Raw genomic sequence first — 17,142 nt, forward strand, 5'->3', positions numbered from 1 at the left:
TTGGCAACTATTAGCCAGACTTAACGTGCGTGTCTCCGTCCCAATATGTTTTTATTTAGGAAATGTTTTTACCTGATAGTTATAGAATGGGATGATAGTGCAGTTTCAATGCTTATTATTATAATAGTGCACAAATATGTTCTGCAAAGACTGACCTCATGGAAGAGTAGCAAACATTAGGCTAACATATCGTTTTGATAACATTAATAAATAAGTTTGGTGAGCTAGAAAATCGATCTGTAACACAGCTAGCAACAGGAGCATTAGCGACAAAGGGGGTTTCTGAACTTTATAGTGCAAAAGTATGTTCTGCAAAGACTGACCTCATGGAGAATGAGCTAACATCAGGCTAACATCATTTTTATCACATTAACTTATACATTTGGTGAGCTTGAGTAAACAATCTGTAACACAGCTAGCAACAGTAGCATTAGCAACAAAATGGGGGGTTGTTTCTGATTTTCTTTAAATAGGTTAACCAGCCAGGTTAGTCAAATTAACGGCAACATCGCTAATTAGTTAACCTATCACAACCTATTTATTGTATTTCACAGAGTAATAAAAAACAAGATAGTGGTTATTTTTGTACCTAACTTAGTAACTTAACCAATGACTTAAATACCTGAGGTTTTGATGTGAGGCAGAGCTGAAGTCCTTGAATTGTTCATCTTTGTAATTTCAGATAATGGAACGCCTGATAATTCGGCTAGCTGTTAAACACTACTTAACCTAAGTGACTACAATTGTATTCAACTGTGCTTAATGTTTTTACTAGCTAATGTTATGGTTTCAGGACTGCTGTCGCCCTCCAGCACCCTTGGTTACTGTTGCTATGCCTTTTTTACATTCAGGCACCATTTTTAACATCTCATTGAAACAACGGGTCCTTGCCTTAAGACCTAGCTAGCTAGCTTATTGTGCTAGGTTAGCCCAATGCGTAAGTCTCACAAGTTAGTTGGTTGATGAGGCTGATCATTAAAAGACACACAACCAAAACATGTAAAGCTCACTTTTTACAATTTAAGGTAACTTTAATGTTCCAGCCAGGTTGAAGGTTCAGTTATTGCGTATGCGTAACACCGGGTTGCACAACTAAATGCAGTGCTAGTCCTTTTATGCTACATGTGATACACACAAAAACAGTTATATTTAGCATCAGGTGGGAAAATAAGCAGCTTAGCATCAGGAGGAAGATAAATAGCTGCAACAAAGTAACTGGTGAATCCTCTGGGGAAATAATATGATGGACATTCGAGCATCAAGCATTAGCGCTTTAAAAAAAATTCAGAGCCTTAGAAAGGTACATACCTGAAACATTGTTTTGCCAACACCTAATTGTTTTAATGATTTTGAAAAAGATAGTTTAATCTATATAAGTCCTCATTAAATTGCTTGACAACACTGGGTTTTCCGTCATGTAAATCAAAACATCGCCAGCAGCTCATGACTATTGCTGTTATATTACAGTTAACCTACCTGACACATATAGCATATAACTAATTTGTTTGTGATATAAATACTAAATAAACATAAAATTGACAATATAAAAAAAGAAATAATCTGCAGCCCATCAGATATGAACTGTTGGACCAACAGTTACATGTTACGCATAATATCAAGGATTATAGGAGTATCAGGAATCACTCATAATTTTTTCAATAATCAGACTAAACTGAAACAAAACTCGAAACTTGAAAATTACAAGCACATTGATGATTTAACAAGAGTATTCAGAATGTCTTACAAGTAACAGAAAACAGCTTTTCTCTGCAACCACAAATTTAGCTCGGTTAAATAAACAGAATTACAACACGTTCTTACATGAAGGTGACCTGTCGTCCAAGCTTGGACTTAGAGACCAAAGACTGAACACAGAACAATTTTTTTTAAATTTTAATCAGCATTCACACTGGTTTATTAGCAGAGTATATACACATTTAACAGCCTTTATATTTCCAGTTGCTCAAAACACTTGAAAGCAAAAAAACTAAATAAAGAGGGGCGGAAAATATTGAAAAACTAAAAGCGAACGAGTGAATAATGCTTACTGGCAAAGTTATCTATGTCGGATTCGTTTAGCTCTAGTTTGTCCAACTCAAATTCAAAATGTTTTTTAATGTCCAACAAACTGCGATGGGCAGCAATCCAGAGCAGTGCATATCATTCATTGGGGAAACAGATCTCTTGCGGTCTTTGTGGATTAGGACATAGTCCCACCGCTCGTTCTCCTGTTGGCTCACCTTTTGTCATTGGGTACTTGAACAGATTAATAAAAAGAAGTTGATACAGGAAAAAGCAACGAGTTGACATACAGAAAGTCAGTGTCATTGGCCTTTATTCACTGGTAACCCAGTCCATGTCGACTGAAGTAGCAAAAGAGAGGCACGGTGATGGACAGACAAATGAACTGAAATGAGAAAAAAACAACAACAAAAACAAATATTATTTAAGATATCTATGATTTTTTGTAAACAAAATTTTAAAGACAATATATGAACAAAAATATACCGTATCTTGCAATACCAACTAATGCCAGCTGCGATCTAAGACAATGTGCATAAGGGACATCTTACATCTGCTCTTATCAATAATTGATAAGTATTTTCATTAATGTATTAGAGACACAGGTAATGTGTTTTATACTTTACATGAATATAATCCATTTCATCTTATTTTCATATATTATTTATTTTGTATATACAGATGATTTTGTAGTCCATCGCTAGATTTCCCTGTCAGCTTCATCTCGGCCAATGAATATATTTACCATACATGTCAAGTTGTTTCACTTAACCCTAAGTTTTACCTACAATAATAATACGTCCCTCGTCCCAAACAGAGCTGAATAGAGGGTGAATATTGGATTGTTATTGCTTCAGCAAGATAGATGGAAACATGACTCCTGAATGCTAATGTTTTAACCGTTTGTTAACATGTTCGCCGTAGCAACAGTGACAGAGGATGTAGTCATTAGCTAACGTTCATCGTAACTACAGAGCCACGCGGTGGAATTTTCCCAATGAAAAACCAGGTGTACCGTACCTGCAGGATGAACATCGTGACGACGCCGGCGCCCGTGCTACGATAGTTTCTGGAAAACCATTCCCTCAGTTTCAAGAGACAACCCTGGAAGACAAAAAACAAAGGCGGTTATCCCGTCTTCATACAGCGTGCATCGGCTGAGCGTACGTGCACCGACACTTGGAGGACAATTATTAAAAAGAATGTTTGACTGCACATTATTCATTCCAGTCACATAAACAGTGTTTATGCCGTGATATAATCCGGTAGGAGTAACCTCTTGCCAGTATGTGTGGGTTAGGGGGTCACAGGGGTCCTTCCTACAACAGGAGACGGGGACGTTACCCTTCCAGTCTTCCACACCGTGAACTCCACAGCACTTAAACTGTAAAACAAAAAGACCCGACTTTAGTGGAATGAACATGCATTTCAGTGACTGACTCATTACTAGTGGCGGGGTTCATTTTAATTGGATGAAGATGATCGTTTACCAGGTGCTGGACAGCGTCAAAGTCGTCTCTAATGGTCGTGTTGCTCTCTGGACCGAACTGCCTGTAGATCTCCAGGCTTCGCATCAGGTCATCCTCAAAGTACGTGTGAATCTGCACAAACAAGACAGGGCGAGACACTTTATCTGGAACATTATGTCGCGTGGGTTTTCCCCTTTCCCAGGTCCAAGTTCGTTTTGGAGAATTGTACTTTTTGCACAACTCTGACTACCAAGCTTTTCTGAGGTGAAAATGGTTCCTGTGTCAAATCGACACCTACAGAATAAATCAGCCTAAGGAATGTATTGTTCATAAAGTTTCCTACCTCTCTGCTGTAGACCAGGAACACGCAGGCCATGGCCAACTCCACCAGCATCAGGATGAACAGCAGGACGAAGAACTGGAGTAAATCAAGATTCAGACCCCAGTGAGTTTGTAGTCCAGAGTTGGGACAGAACCAACATGCTGGATCGGGTACCGGCGAGTATGAGTCTATGCGACGATTCCTTTATCACCATCATATCATTTATCGTGGATGGGAGCCCAAGCCGTCAGTTATCAAGCTCCTTTCATGGAACCAGCTTCCACATAGAGTCCTGGAGGCAGACACAGTCACCTCATGTAGAGTAGACTGGAGACTTTCCTCTTGATAGTCTTATAGTTAGGGCTGATTCAGGTTCACCTGGTCCAGCCCCTAGAGATGCTGCTATAGGCTGATAGGCTGCTGGGGGACGTTTTAGGATGCACTGAGCACCTATCTCCTCTGCTCTCTCTACTTATGGATGAATCTTCATCTCTTCATCACACATTATTAACTCTGCTTCCCTTTCCCGGAGTCTTTGTGACTTCACGTCTCATAGGGTCCATTGGACCTGGCTGGGTCTGATGCCTCCTGCCTGTTGAGCCGGCCTCCTGTCATGGCCCTGCTGATGCTTGTTTTATTGGGACCAGAAGTGACCCAATAGGGTGAAGTACAAACCGAATGCTGAACGAGATAATTAAACTTCATGAACTGAAAACACATTGTGAAAGGGTTAAAATGTGTAAGAAAAAAAACAGACTCCCAGAACGCACAACACCTGTAAATCTTAGTAAGCCTCGCCCTGAAGCATACCCTGCTGTATGGCCTATTTGACTCTAAATGGACCATCATTTACTAAATGAACATCATTCTGTATTGAAGAAGACTTGAAACTAGAGATTGAGATAAACTCATGTTTACAGAGGGAATAAATTAACAGCACATTATGACTGTTGTTTTAGGAAACAAAGCTACTGTATTCGGAATGCTGGTTTGGGTTGAAAGAACATGACTTCTATAATTGAACATAAGTCAACATCGACTTTTAGTTTCACACAGAACACAAACACTGGTCTCCTGGGTGAACGTCCCATGCTGACCCATTTCTGTTAAACCTTGGAACTTGTGTGAGCTCCACTACAAAGGATCCTAATCACAATGACAACATACGAAGTGGACGTAGTCGTCGTGAGGTCACCCATTGGTCTTTGTAAACTGCAGCTTTGAAGCCTCGAGTTCATCATTTTGGCCGTCGCCATGTTGGATTTTTGCAACCAGTGAATAGAAGGCTCTGGTAGCAACCTGTCAATCACATGGTTGCCCCGCCCTAAAGCATGCCCTGTCTATTTGACTCTAAATGGACCATCATGTACTAAATGAACATCAGGCTGTATTGAAGAAGACAGTTTACAGTAAGAATTTGTTTATACATTGTTTACATAATTAAAACTAGAATGGGCACTCGGTAGAGCGCATACCTTCGCATATCACAAGATTGGGCATTGAATTATGAACATTTTGGCATTAGTTGCATGTCAATTGGATAAAAATTGACCGTGCTATGGTAAAAAGAAGATTTTGACCTTTTCATGACTTTGACCCGATTGATCCCAAAATATAATCAAATGGTCCCCGGATAATAACCAATCATCCCACCAAATTTCATGAGATTCAAGAAGATGTTGACCTTTTCATGACCTTGACCTTTGACCCGATCGATCCCAAAATCTAATCAAATGGTTCCCGGATAATAACCAATCATCCCACCAAATTTCATGCAATTCGGTTTAAAACTTTTTGTGTTATGCGAGTAACACGCATACAAATAAATAAATAAATAAATACACGGCGATCAAAACATAACCTTCCGCTTTTTCAATGCAAAGGTTAAAATGGGCTTGGATTGATACTAGGTAGAGGCACAAACATATTTAGCGGAACATCTCTGGTTCGTATGTATATGCAAACAGGCTCATGTTTTTAGAATAATTAAACACAGTTCAACACCACAAACTAAACTATACTCACGTTGATGAGCATGCAGCGGTTCTCCTTCATGCTGCCGAACATGCCCAGGTAACACACGCAGGTCACGATGGTGCCGGTGATCACCAAGGTGTTGGCGGGGTAGATGGGCCAGAAGGTGTCGACGAGGGAGGCGAACTTGGAGTGGATCACCTGGAACTCGCCGAGGGCCACCACAAAGGCGGCGCACAGCTTCAGGAGAGACGCCTCGCGTTATTATTCTGGATATGAAATTTGGTTTTGGACTGCACAATGAAACGTTCAAACCTCCCAAAATTAAATCCACAACATAACCGCCGAGTCATTTTCTGTTGGGAGGGAACACTCGGCCAATGTCGCACATTCAGTTACAAACAGGAAAATAATGGTTCTTAAATAGCTTTGTGGATATAAGAAGAACCATCACCTACCGATGACCCATTTTGGAAATGGTACCTTAAAGAACCATTTTTTAAGGTTCTTTGAGACACCTTTATATGTTCTTTAAAGAGCCCTGGTTTGAAAGGTTCTTTGTGGAAACAAAAATGGTTCTTCTATGACATTACTCTGAAGAAGCAGTTTCGGTTCCAGGTGGCACCTGACTTTGTCTGTGTGTAGGATACAATTTACTGAATAACTGAGTCACTGAATCAGTTACAATCCTATTCCTATTAGCGAGACCATTAGTATTTGGATTATGATAATATTATAGCCACTGCTAGGTGGTTTATTGTTCCAGCTTTACCCTGCTTACTTCTCACATATCATGCATTGAGTTGCGACTCTTTTCTGTACACATGACATCAATTGCACTTCTTTCCTCAACAGAGGGCTCCTCCCCCTTTTGCTCCTCCAGAGGTTTCTTTCCCTTTTCCCTCCTTCCAATAAAAAATGTTTATGGGATGGATGGATGGGGGGGGGGGTGTTACGATTTAATTCAATTCAATTCAGTTTATTTGTATAGCCCAATTTCACAAATTACAAATTTGTCTCGGAGTGCTTTACAATCTGTACACATAGACATCCCTGCCCCAAAACCTCACATCGGACCAGGAAAAACTCCCAAATAACCCTTCAGGGGGAAAAAAAGGGAAGAAACCTGGAGGAGAGCAACAGAGAAGGATCCCTCTCCTAGGATGGACAGATGCAATAGATGTAATGTGTACAGAAGGACAGATTTAGAGTTAAAATACATTCAATGAATATGACAGAGTGTATGAATAGTTCATAGTAGGCATATTCCACGATGGAGACCTCCACGATCCATCAGGCAGATGGCGGTGGGGAGGAGGAGTGGGCGGAGTCTCAACAGGACAGAGGCGTAGTCATGAGCAGGAATTCCTCGACCCAGACGATCCATCAGGCAGATCGGATCTATGCCGTCTCATAGGGTCCGATGACCCCATGAGACGTAAAGTCAAAAGGACTTCCGCGGAGAAAGCAGAGTTACTAGCGTGTCATTGAGAGATGATAATTCATCCTTAAGGAGAGAAAAAGAGGAGATAGGTACTCAGTGCATCCTAAACGTCCCCGGCAGCTATAAGCCTATAGCAGCATAACAAGGGGCTGGACCAGGGCAAACCTGATTCAGCCCTAACTATAAGCTCTGTCAAAGAGGAAGGTCTTAAGTCTACTCTTAAACGAGGTGACTGTGTCTGCCTCCCGGACTGAAATTGGAAGCTGGTTCCATAAAAGAGGAGCTTGATAACTAAAGGCTCTGGCTCCCATTCTACTTTTTAAGACTCTAGGAACTACAAGTAGTCCCGCATTTAGTGAGCGTAGCTCTCTAGTGGGGCAATATGGTACGACAAGCTCCTTAAGATATGATGGAGCATCACCAATCAAGGCTTTGTAGGTTAAGAGAAGAATTTTAAAAGTGATTCTTGATTTTACTGGGAGCCAGTGCAGAGCAGCTAGTGCAGGAGTGATGTGATCTCTTTTCTTAGTTTTAGTGAGAACACGAGCTGCAGCATTCTGATCAACTGGAGGGACCTAAGAGATTTATTAGAGCAGCCTGCTAATAAGGAGTTGCAGTAATCCAGTCTCGAAGTAACGAACGCGTGAACCAATTTTTCTGCATCTTTTTGAGACAAGATGTGCCTGAGTCTAAAGGATGTATTACTTTATTTTAATGGTTTGTATTACTTACTTTTTACTGGTGTTTATTACTTACTTTAATAGTATGTATTACTTACTTGTAATGTGCTGTAGCTTCGCAGTGTGTATTCTTACCACATATACTGTTGTAGTGCATCTTATTCTGTACCGTTTTATTTTTTAAGGTTTGTTATTATTTTATGTTTGTTATTGTTTTGTTTATTATGTCCCGTCAAGGCACGACAGATGCAAATGAGCTGTGTAGCTACGATCTGGTACATGGTGCATCAAACGGTGACATTTATGTTTTCACTGTACATGGTCCCTTATAGAGATAATAATAATAATAATGAGTGTTTCATTGCAGATTGTAAGGCTCTCTGAGGCAAATGTGGGGTTGTGTGCTACACAAAATAAAAGGGATTGAACCGGGGCTTTAAACCACCTACCCAGCAGAGCATGTTGAGACCGATCACCAACGTTTTCGAGTAGTTCACACAGGAGCGGTTCATCCTTCCTGCGTCTGCTGGACTTCCTCTGTGAAAATAATTGAAATTTAAAATCAGAGTTCACAAACTGGGGTTGATTAAAAACACTACACAGTTAAGTTACATAGAGCATCACACATGAGAAATGGATTGCTCTCCTAGACCAGGTGATGCTGTTTACAGGACACCAGTGTTTGAGATGGCAACACTGAGCCGCCGCTGACCTATTCAGGCTGCGGTTAATCATCGTTATCTCCAGGTTAACCATTTGTTGCACGTTTTTGCTAAACATCCCAGAAAGGGTTTGACAACAACCACCACAGTGACGCACATTCATGACAGACGGTCAATGTTTACCTTCAGATGTTCTCTACATCACTCTTATAGCATTTGCAATATTCTGTAGATCTTTACTTAAATTAATTTAGATTTTTTTAAAGTTTTTTTCTCTCTTTAGGAATCAAGCATATTTTAAACAAACATCTATTTTGTGTTTGTTCTTATTGCCATTAACTCGCCCGTCATAACAAAAGTGATTCGATATCAGGGTGCTTACCTTGAACTGCACGGTATCCAGTGGTACTTCCAGCGGGAGATGCAGTGAGCGCTACGCTGGTGTTGCTTTGAGCATTCCTGATGCCATGTGACGACAGACAGGTATGAGGAGGAAGAGACATAGGAGGAGGAGGAGGAGGAGGCGGAGAGACGGCCTGGCCGTTAGAAACATCTACAATCGACTCTAAAGAGGAGGAGCCTCCACGCTGGAGACTGACCGGAACGAGAGAGGAGTCAGGCGTATCTTCAGTGACAGGTTGTTGACTTCTCTCAACAATTAAAATAATATATCTATTTATATTTCCTGTTTTTCAAATCAATAGTTCCATAGTTTACGTTGCACATCACAGCAACCGTTTCCTATTTACACCAGTTTCTCATGTCATTTTACCTTTATTCTCAAGTGAAATAGAGTAAGACGGAGTGGCAGAGAGAGAGAGAGTGACAGAGAGAGGGACAGAGGGAGTAATAACATTTATGATGTATTCATAACACAAAGAGACCAAAGAAAAATACAGAACCACACGAGTTAAACCAAATTAGAATTTCTTTACTAAAAAACAAAAGAAAGAAACTAAACGGACAACAAAAGCGCTTTACTCATTTCTTTGTTCACGAGGGGAGGTTTGATCTGAACATGTAAATTGTCTTAACGATATTTAAATAACCCACTACATGAATGGTGAGATGATCGATGACAACAAAGAGCTCGACGCACATTAAGAAAACAAGATAAACAGCAGTACCAGGCAGCTTGTTTACATCAGGGCACGTTTATGCTTCAACACACAGAACAGCAGCTCCTTTTGATTTTTATTTAAACAGTGCGAGTGTGAAGCTTAAAAATATAATTAAAATATCACGCCAGAGAAGCCAGAAAACACATCGTGGGTAATGTTCTCATCTTGAACCAACATGTAGTCTGGAGCCTGTTTTTCTGTTCAGTGCCGAGTCGACAGTTCATGTCGCTTAGATAGCAGCGCCCCCTAGAGATGAAGTCCAGCATCACAAGTGAATTCATTGACGAAATAAAAACAGCTTTTCCTAATCAACAGGTCTGATTAAAAAAATAATTCTGTGCCACAAAAAAAGGTTGGTCCTTGTAAACATTAGAAAATAACAAAAATCTAGCAGCAGATGTACTGATAAACCTTTTACATTAACGCGTTACAACGAAGAACTGGAAGCAACTCCGGAAAGGAAACAAACAACTCGTGATGCCAAACAGGAAGTAAACGAGGAGCTCGAAGCCCAGCGGACGGGAATGGAACGCAGCGAGTCTTTAACGGGACCGGCGAGGCACCGAGAACCCAAACTCTTCACGGACGGCTCGACTCTTCGCCAGTGCAGACGAGAAGAAGTCTACGTGTGGATTGGTCCTCGCTGCTGCTCCGCTCTAGTTGAACAGAGCTACGCAACCGCAGCACCAAGTGGCAGTGAGAGGGAACAACGCCACAAAACAATCCCGGGACAAGATGTCAGTGAACTCCACGCAGCAGCTGGGACTCGAGGCTTTCAGTTGGTCGATTCTTTACATCTACAGTGGCTCAGTTAGTGCAGAAGTTGTCGACCCACTGTGCTTTCAGTTGACGAGCATTATTAGAATCATTTTTTGTTGTTGTGTCCTTTTACATAAGAAATTACATTTAAGCATCTCATCTAGCTTCCATCACACACACACACATAAAGAATAATGTTTCACATGTGGCTCACCTCCCCATGGCTCTGGGCCGCAGACCCCTGAGGTCCGTCTGTTCGATTGTATGGTTCAGTAAAGCGAAGGCAGTCTCTTGCGTTGTCGCGATGTCTGTCGATTAAGAAGCAACGCATTTTTTTTTTTTTTTTTAAAGAGAGAAAAAAAAACAAGGTGGAAGCGGCCGCGCTGTCATCAATAGAAGCGCTTGCGTCTGTTTCCTCTCCAGCGGCCGTAGACGGCCAGCGCCACCACGGCCAGCACGCCGAGGCCCACCGCGGAGAAGAGGACGGTGATGAAGAGCTGCACTCCGCTCATCCCTTCCTCCTGGATCTCGACTGCAGAGCAAGAGGAGGAAGGAGTCGTCAATTTATCGTGACGCCAATATTCCAGACGACAAACACTCGGTGATGAGCGCCGGGCGCTGAACGAAAGGGCTCACTTCCTGTAGAAACGGCGTCACATCGATTAATAAGTCTTTTGGAATCCAAAAGTGAAAAAAGGTTTCACACAAGAAATGAGATGCAACCACAATGCAACGCTTCTTTCGAGGCTTTGTTGTCTTCTCATCCTCTGTTTCTGTTTACAATTTCACACATATTTTTTACAACTCCTTTGTTTACATATAAAATGACTGCAGTGGTATTAGGTGTGTTACTTTTTATTTCCCGGATTATTTAAACTGAAGACAAATGAACAAACAAAAGCACATTTATAATCTATAAAGGTTTAATATAGTCCCAAAGAATATTGCCAATATTATAGAAGAGCCGTCAATCAAAATTGTTCAGTAACCAAATTCAGGGTTCATACACATGTTGACCAATGGGTTTCCAGGACTTTTTCCAGGATTTTAGACAAAATTTCCATGATCAAACATTGTGAAATCTCGTTGTATACATGAAAAAAATGAGCATGTCGTATTTAATCTAACAATGAGAATTCCAAAGCATACAATATATAACCTTAAATGACACAAATGAATGAGAGCCAATAGTTTGATTAAAAGAATAAGCATGTGTGTCTTCTCAGTTGAGGTATGAGAGAGTATGGCACCATATATTTTGAGCATCATTCTTTTAAAAGCATATTATCACTTAAAAACTCAGTGGAAATGCACATATGAATGTAACAAATTTCCATGACTCTTCCAAAACCTTTGGGATTTTTTCCCCCAGGCCTTTTACAGGCCTGGAAAAAAACCATATACAATTTACGCGACTTTTCCAGGTTTTCCATGACCGGATGAACACTGCAAATCGTATTTTTGAATTGCGATGCCGGACTGCGAGCTTTAGAACGTAGCTTAACTTCTTGCTGGTTAATTTCAGGGTGCTGCCGGCCAACCCGAGGGATCAGCAGAGAACCAGACACAGGCGGGGGAGGCAGACGGGTTCAGCTCGTCATCATGTAATTTAAACGTGCACATTACTGAAATGATGATATGTTCAAGCGACTGGGATCACTGGTGCAGCACATTTGAACAACCAGACATCGCTACGTGGTATATGTGTTTTTTTTGTTTATAATCATCATATAAATTCTATCACATTCTTTTTACTCGTGATGGGAGCACTGAAGTCGGAGCACACACACTCTCCTGATGTCAATCTCTCATGTCCTCATATTTGCCAGCCTAAAGGTTCATAGGCGTATATATTTCTGAGTAAACGATGCTTCCAACGGGAGCAGAATATTGAAGTGTATTACTTCCCCGTGACTGGGCTCCATACTTACATCGTCATACAGGTTTTTTTCTGTATTTTTGGGAGTTTTTCCTGATCCGATGTAAGGTCAAAGGTCAGGGATGTCAGATATGTACAGATTGTAAGGCATATTTGTAATTTGTGATCTTGGGCTATACTAAATAAATTGAATTTAAAATACTTAGACAGAAATGTAACTGAGCAATGTTTACAGTTTTTATGGCTTTTCAGAAGTCGTACCAAGAAAGAGGAAGCGTAATTATAAAATATATATATATATTCAAGTGCAACAGGATTCATTTGAGCCGTATGTGCTCCTAAAATAAGTCAATACTCAGAGAACTGATGACCTCGAAGGAAGCAGCAGCAGTGTGTGTGTGTGTGTGTGTGTGTGTGTGTGTCATCTACCTTGGAACTGCTCCATGTTGTCAACTCTGGGGATGGTGATCTCCTCTTTATCTTCCTCCTCCTCCTCGGGAGTCCTTTCTACGGTCAGCTGGTACAGCTTCATGGAGATGAGGTCGTGGTTATCTAGAGCCACATGTAGAAGTTGCGATTAACACTTGAAGAAACAATGCAATGTTGAGCATTATTAACATAATTGTTCAATGTCTAGTTATTGTCCACGAAGAAGAGCAGGAAGGCCATCGGACCCTGGTCGGAGGTGGCAGATGCTACGCTACGATTGGTCGGGCCTGCGTCCGAGGGCGGGACTTTGCAGAAGGGTCTATTTGTCAAAAGATGTCTTATCGAGTTGAATTCACTGAACGGATTCAAACAGGTGACCCGTGAGAGTCCGTACCCGACAGGTCTCCGGTGGCCGAGGAGGCGCCGAAGAAGAACCCCGAAGGCAGCCGCAGCCCTGTGATGTCAGCGCAGTCTTTCCATTCCTGACTGCCGTCTACGTCCAACCTGAGCTGGATGGCAGAGGGCGGCTCGCTGTGAGTCACTGACGACGAATACACACTAAAACTACAACGCTTTTGACATTTAAAAAAAATATATATAAAAAGACATCAGTTACATAAAGTGTACCAATCCCCCCCGTAAGGGTTTCATACAGTGAGTCTGTTTCTGGAGTATCTGACGAGGAGAAACGTGTCGTAGATGGAGTTGCGTATCGCGGCCGTGCATCCTCCGAGGTCGGTGTGCCGGCCGTCGTAGTCCTGGTCGTAGGACAGAGACCCATTGCCCAGCATCACGGACACGTACGGGAACATCCTCTGTGAGGGGAGGGGAGGCGGGGGGGTGAACACACAGCACCGTCAGCGGTTGTCTCTGTTGCACCGCAGAGCATGTGAAATGAAGGACGCATTCATGCTGTTGCACACGGTACCTGAGTTCCGGACTTTGTCTTCGCCGCATTCGAGAAGAAGGGTTACAGAGAAAAAAAAATATATGACACACTTTTGAGATAACTTTTTCACACTGAAAACTTTGAGACCAACTCGTGCTACTGACTGTCACTCACTTCGAGGCCGTGTTCGGAATTGGGGTACGTGTCCACAAATATTCCCAGTCCAGTGAACTGGTTCATGTTTCCAAACACGGGACCTGCGAAGACACAGAGTGAGGCGCACCAGGGTTGTTTCCCTATAAATAATTATTCAACTGGAGAAAGTTTTGTCTTCAAGCCATATTGGCCATTATTTAGATTAATTATAAGGTTCCAAAATTGTGTAGAATTACATAGTTTAAGACCACTTCCTCAGACCCTCGTCATTGTACAGGATATCCAGAGATGAAATGCCACAAGTCGTATCATACTCCGAACTTTGCAGAAGCACACATGTTGGTTTATTCCTGTAAAATCGCAACAGCTGTTTCGAGTAAAAATTGGAAAAATCCTGTGCATTAACGTCAAGTTTTAAATAATGAAAATGCTTATAAAACAAAACAAAGTCATACTCGCACATTTTTTGCCCTGCAGGTGAACGCACCTGAACTGAAAATACATGAATGTTTATTTTTGTTAATTCCATGACCGTACGAACCCTGACAATAGATCCCCCGGGGCGGTCGGACACCTACCATTCTGCATGCGATCTTTGGTCAACCAGAAAGCCATGCCGTCGCCGTTCAAATTTTTCTTTCCCACGCCGTGGATTTTAAAATGCACCTGGAGCTCCCAATCCCGCACGAGAAGTGGCTGGAAAATAAGAATGAATGAACGAAATGAAGACAAGCAGGTTACTGGCGCCATATGGACGGAAGCGTTTGCGTCAACAGAGTTGAGTAACACGCCGAACTTGAATCGGGCTAAACTCACGGAACGTATCACGTCGAGTGATGTGTAATGTACTGACAGTTATGGCAGGACTGGGCACTCTAGCCATACTCTATTGATTATGTGATCCAAGGCTAGGTATCGTCTCAGATTCTTGATATCATAATATAGCATGAGTTATATCCTTTATCGGTTTTAAAGGAAAAAGGAAAATTATTAAACAGGGTTCATACACGTCTTGACCAATCGATTTCCATGACTTTAAACCAAATTTCCATGAACATTTTTTTTGTGAAATCTCGGTGTATACATGAGTACACCTTAAATTAGAGACAATAGTTTGATTAAAAGAATACATATTTATATAAATGATTAATCTTTTAATCATACTGCGTAAATGAACATAACAAATTTCCATAACTTTTTTTTCTCCAAGGACTTTTCCAGGCCTGGAAATAATATTTGTTTTAATTCCATGACTTATTCAGATTTTCCATGACCGTACAAACCCTGTTAAATCAACGTTTTCGTAACATGCCAGTCCGTTTTACCTTACATTACTAAGAGCAATTGCGCGGCCAGACTGAAAAAAAAAATCATAATGCATCTCTGGTATTGTTCAGGGGGCTGGGCCAAATGTGGAGGCGGGCCTTAGTTTGGGGACCACTGGTGTAGACTGTCAGGTAACTGCAGAGTGTTGGGAGTTTTCGTCAAGAATCCGACTGATGTGGACTTACCATTCGACTCCACACGGCCCCCTGTCTGCTCTGCAGGTCCGGGGTCAGCCTCACGTGGTCAGGTGTCATCATGGCAGTGCCCATCAGATGCCACTGTGAAGAAGTGGAGAAACCCAACCCTGCAAAACAGGGACGGCTATGAGAGACCACAGCATAGTATGCATTACACTTTCAGTTTAAATATTGTCTATCTATCTTATCCTGTCTATGGCTTTAAGCGATATCCAATGTATGTAATATGAAGACTCTGAAACCCCAGTTCCTCCCCACTGCTCCTTAATAACTAAGGATGGGTCAAATGCAGAGAATTTCCCCACTGTGGGATTAATAAAAGTGTTCATTATTATTATTAATAATTGTATCATAATATAATAATTACATTCCTATGTATAATATTTGGAGATGTATGAGGGGGTGGGCATCGGCAATAGTGGGAGGGGGTAGTTAACACTAAGTAAGTATATGTATTTGTATCTATCCATTTATGCCATTATTTATTATAATATATAAAATAGTATTATATTTACTTGCTGTATCTATATATATATGCATATATATATATACATATATATGCATATGTGAGTGTATGTACGTGTGTGTGTGTGTGTGCATATGTACACAACAATCTACATATAGTTCCTGTTTTTCATTTAATGCATATGTAGGAAATCAATAAAAATTATATAACAAAAAACAGAACATGCGCCACAAAAGCAATTTCTCACCATATTGTCAAACTAGCTGAGTTACGTGTCAGCTGTCGACTTTATTAACCAGCTAACTAACCGGAACTACACAATAACCTCTCAAGCAGGTGACGTCCAGCTCAGTTAACTATTATACTATAACTGTGTGGCTGAAGCTAATGCCGGGCCATGTACATGTTCGTTAACGAGAGGAAGCGCTAGTCAGTCGCCTGGCATTAATGTAGCTAACTAGCTCGCTAGCTCGGTTTAGCTCAGTTACGGGCGCGTGCACGTCAGGTTGACAGCTAACTTACCCCGGTACGGTTTCATCAAGGAATATTCCCGTTTCAAAAAATCCCCTATAAAGTCCTGCTCGTCCGCCGCCGACTGGCTCATCAGAACACAAGCGGCAACAAACAAACATGTTAATTCACGGGTGTTTTTAAAGCGAAACATGGGCCATAAAAACCAGAAACTTCGGAATCCGTCCAGATTTGTTACAGCGGCAACCATCTTTACGCTTCCACTTCAAACTCAGCCGGTCACATGGTTTCGCGAGCGAGCAGGAACAACTACACTTCCGGTTGTTACATTTCAAATTAAAAGCCATCTTGCGAAAGCGTTTCAATGCTTTTAAATAAAACTGAATACACTTTTTTTTGTTGGTTGATTTTACGCATTTGTTTCTATCTATATATATACTATTATTTATTATTATAATATATACTATTATTCAATTCATTTTCTGTATGGTTGTGTATCATTATATATATATATATAAAGTATAAGTATATATATATAAAGGATAAGTATAAGTATATATATATATATATATATATATATATCAGGATTTTATATTATACGTTTTGCTATTATCAAAACGTATTGTTTCATTATAACTGATGTCCAAACACAAAATCAGAAATGAGTGGATTTGGAATATATGTTGTGTTTGCGATCATATGTAAAATTATGTTTTTGAAACCCTTACTTAAAACTTTTGGACAACTATCCAGGTCAAGTCCTGTTGACATAACATTACTTTTTGAACTATCTCAGATTTAAAATGCAAATACCATAAATAATAAAATAGTCCTTCTTGGATTACGGAAACACATATTTAGCATCGCCGCAATGAA

The 17,142-nt window shown here is 40.9% G+C and overlaps 2 protein-coding genes across 3 annotated transcripts; both read right to left on the minus strand.

Annotated features, from left to right (window-relative positions):
• Positions 1–1,878: 1,878 nt before the first annotated feature.
• LOC130196153 (leukocyte surface antigen CD53-like) lies at positions 1,879–10,784 on the minus strand. Of its 2 annotated transcripts, none has more exons than XR_008832190.1 (9): positions 10,668–10,784; positions 8,956–9,032; positions 8,361–8,448; positions 5,839–6,027; positions 3,835–3,909; positions 3,513–3,623; positions 3,306–3,406; positions 3,043–3,126; positions 1,879–2,407 (listed from the first exon to the last, which is right to left on the minus strand). XR_008832190.1 is itself a non-coding variant. In XM_056418036.1 (9 exons), exons 1-9 carry the CDS (start codon positions 10,782–10,784, stop codon positions 2,339–2,341), a joined length of 918 nt encoding a protein of 305 aa, XP_056274011.1. In that variant the 3' UTR covers positions 1,879–2,338. The 2 variants fall into 2 exon arrangements, 1 of the variants encoding a protein (XP_056274011.1); XM_056418036.1 differs by having other exon boundaries at positions 3,299–3,406.
• Positions 9,412–16,517, minus strand: LOC130196151 (VIP36-like protein). Its single transcript, XM_056418034.1, has 9 exons — positions 16,318–16,517; positions 15,318–15,436; positions 14,385–14,502; positions 13,825–13,907; positions 13,690–13,707; positions 13,415–13,576; positions 13,156–13,270; positions 12,762–12,884; positions 9,412–10,985 (listed from the first exon to the last, which is right to left on the minus strand). The coding sequence occupies exons 1-9, from the start codon at positions 16,514–16,516 to the stop codon at positions 10,843–10,845; spliced, it is 1,080 nt and encodes a 359-aa protein (XP_056274009.1). The 5' UTR covers position 16,517; the 3' UTR covers positions 9,412–10,842.
• Positions 16,518–17,142: the final 625 nt, after the last annotated feature.

Source organism: Pseudoliparis swirei, chromosome 7, assembly GCF_029220125.1.
Source record: "Pseudoliparis swirei isolate HS2019 ecotype Mariana Trench chromosome 7, NWPU_hadal_v1, whole genome shotgun sequence".
Classification (NCBI taxonomy): Eukaryota; Metazoa; Chordata; class Actinopteri; order Perciformes; family Liparidae; genus Pseudoliparis; species Pseudoliparis swirei.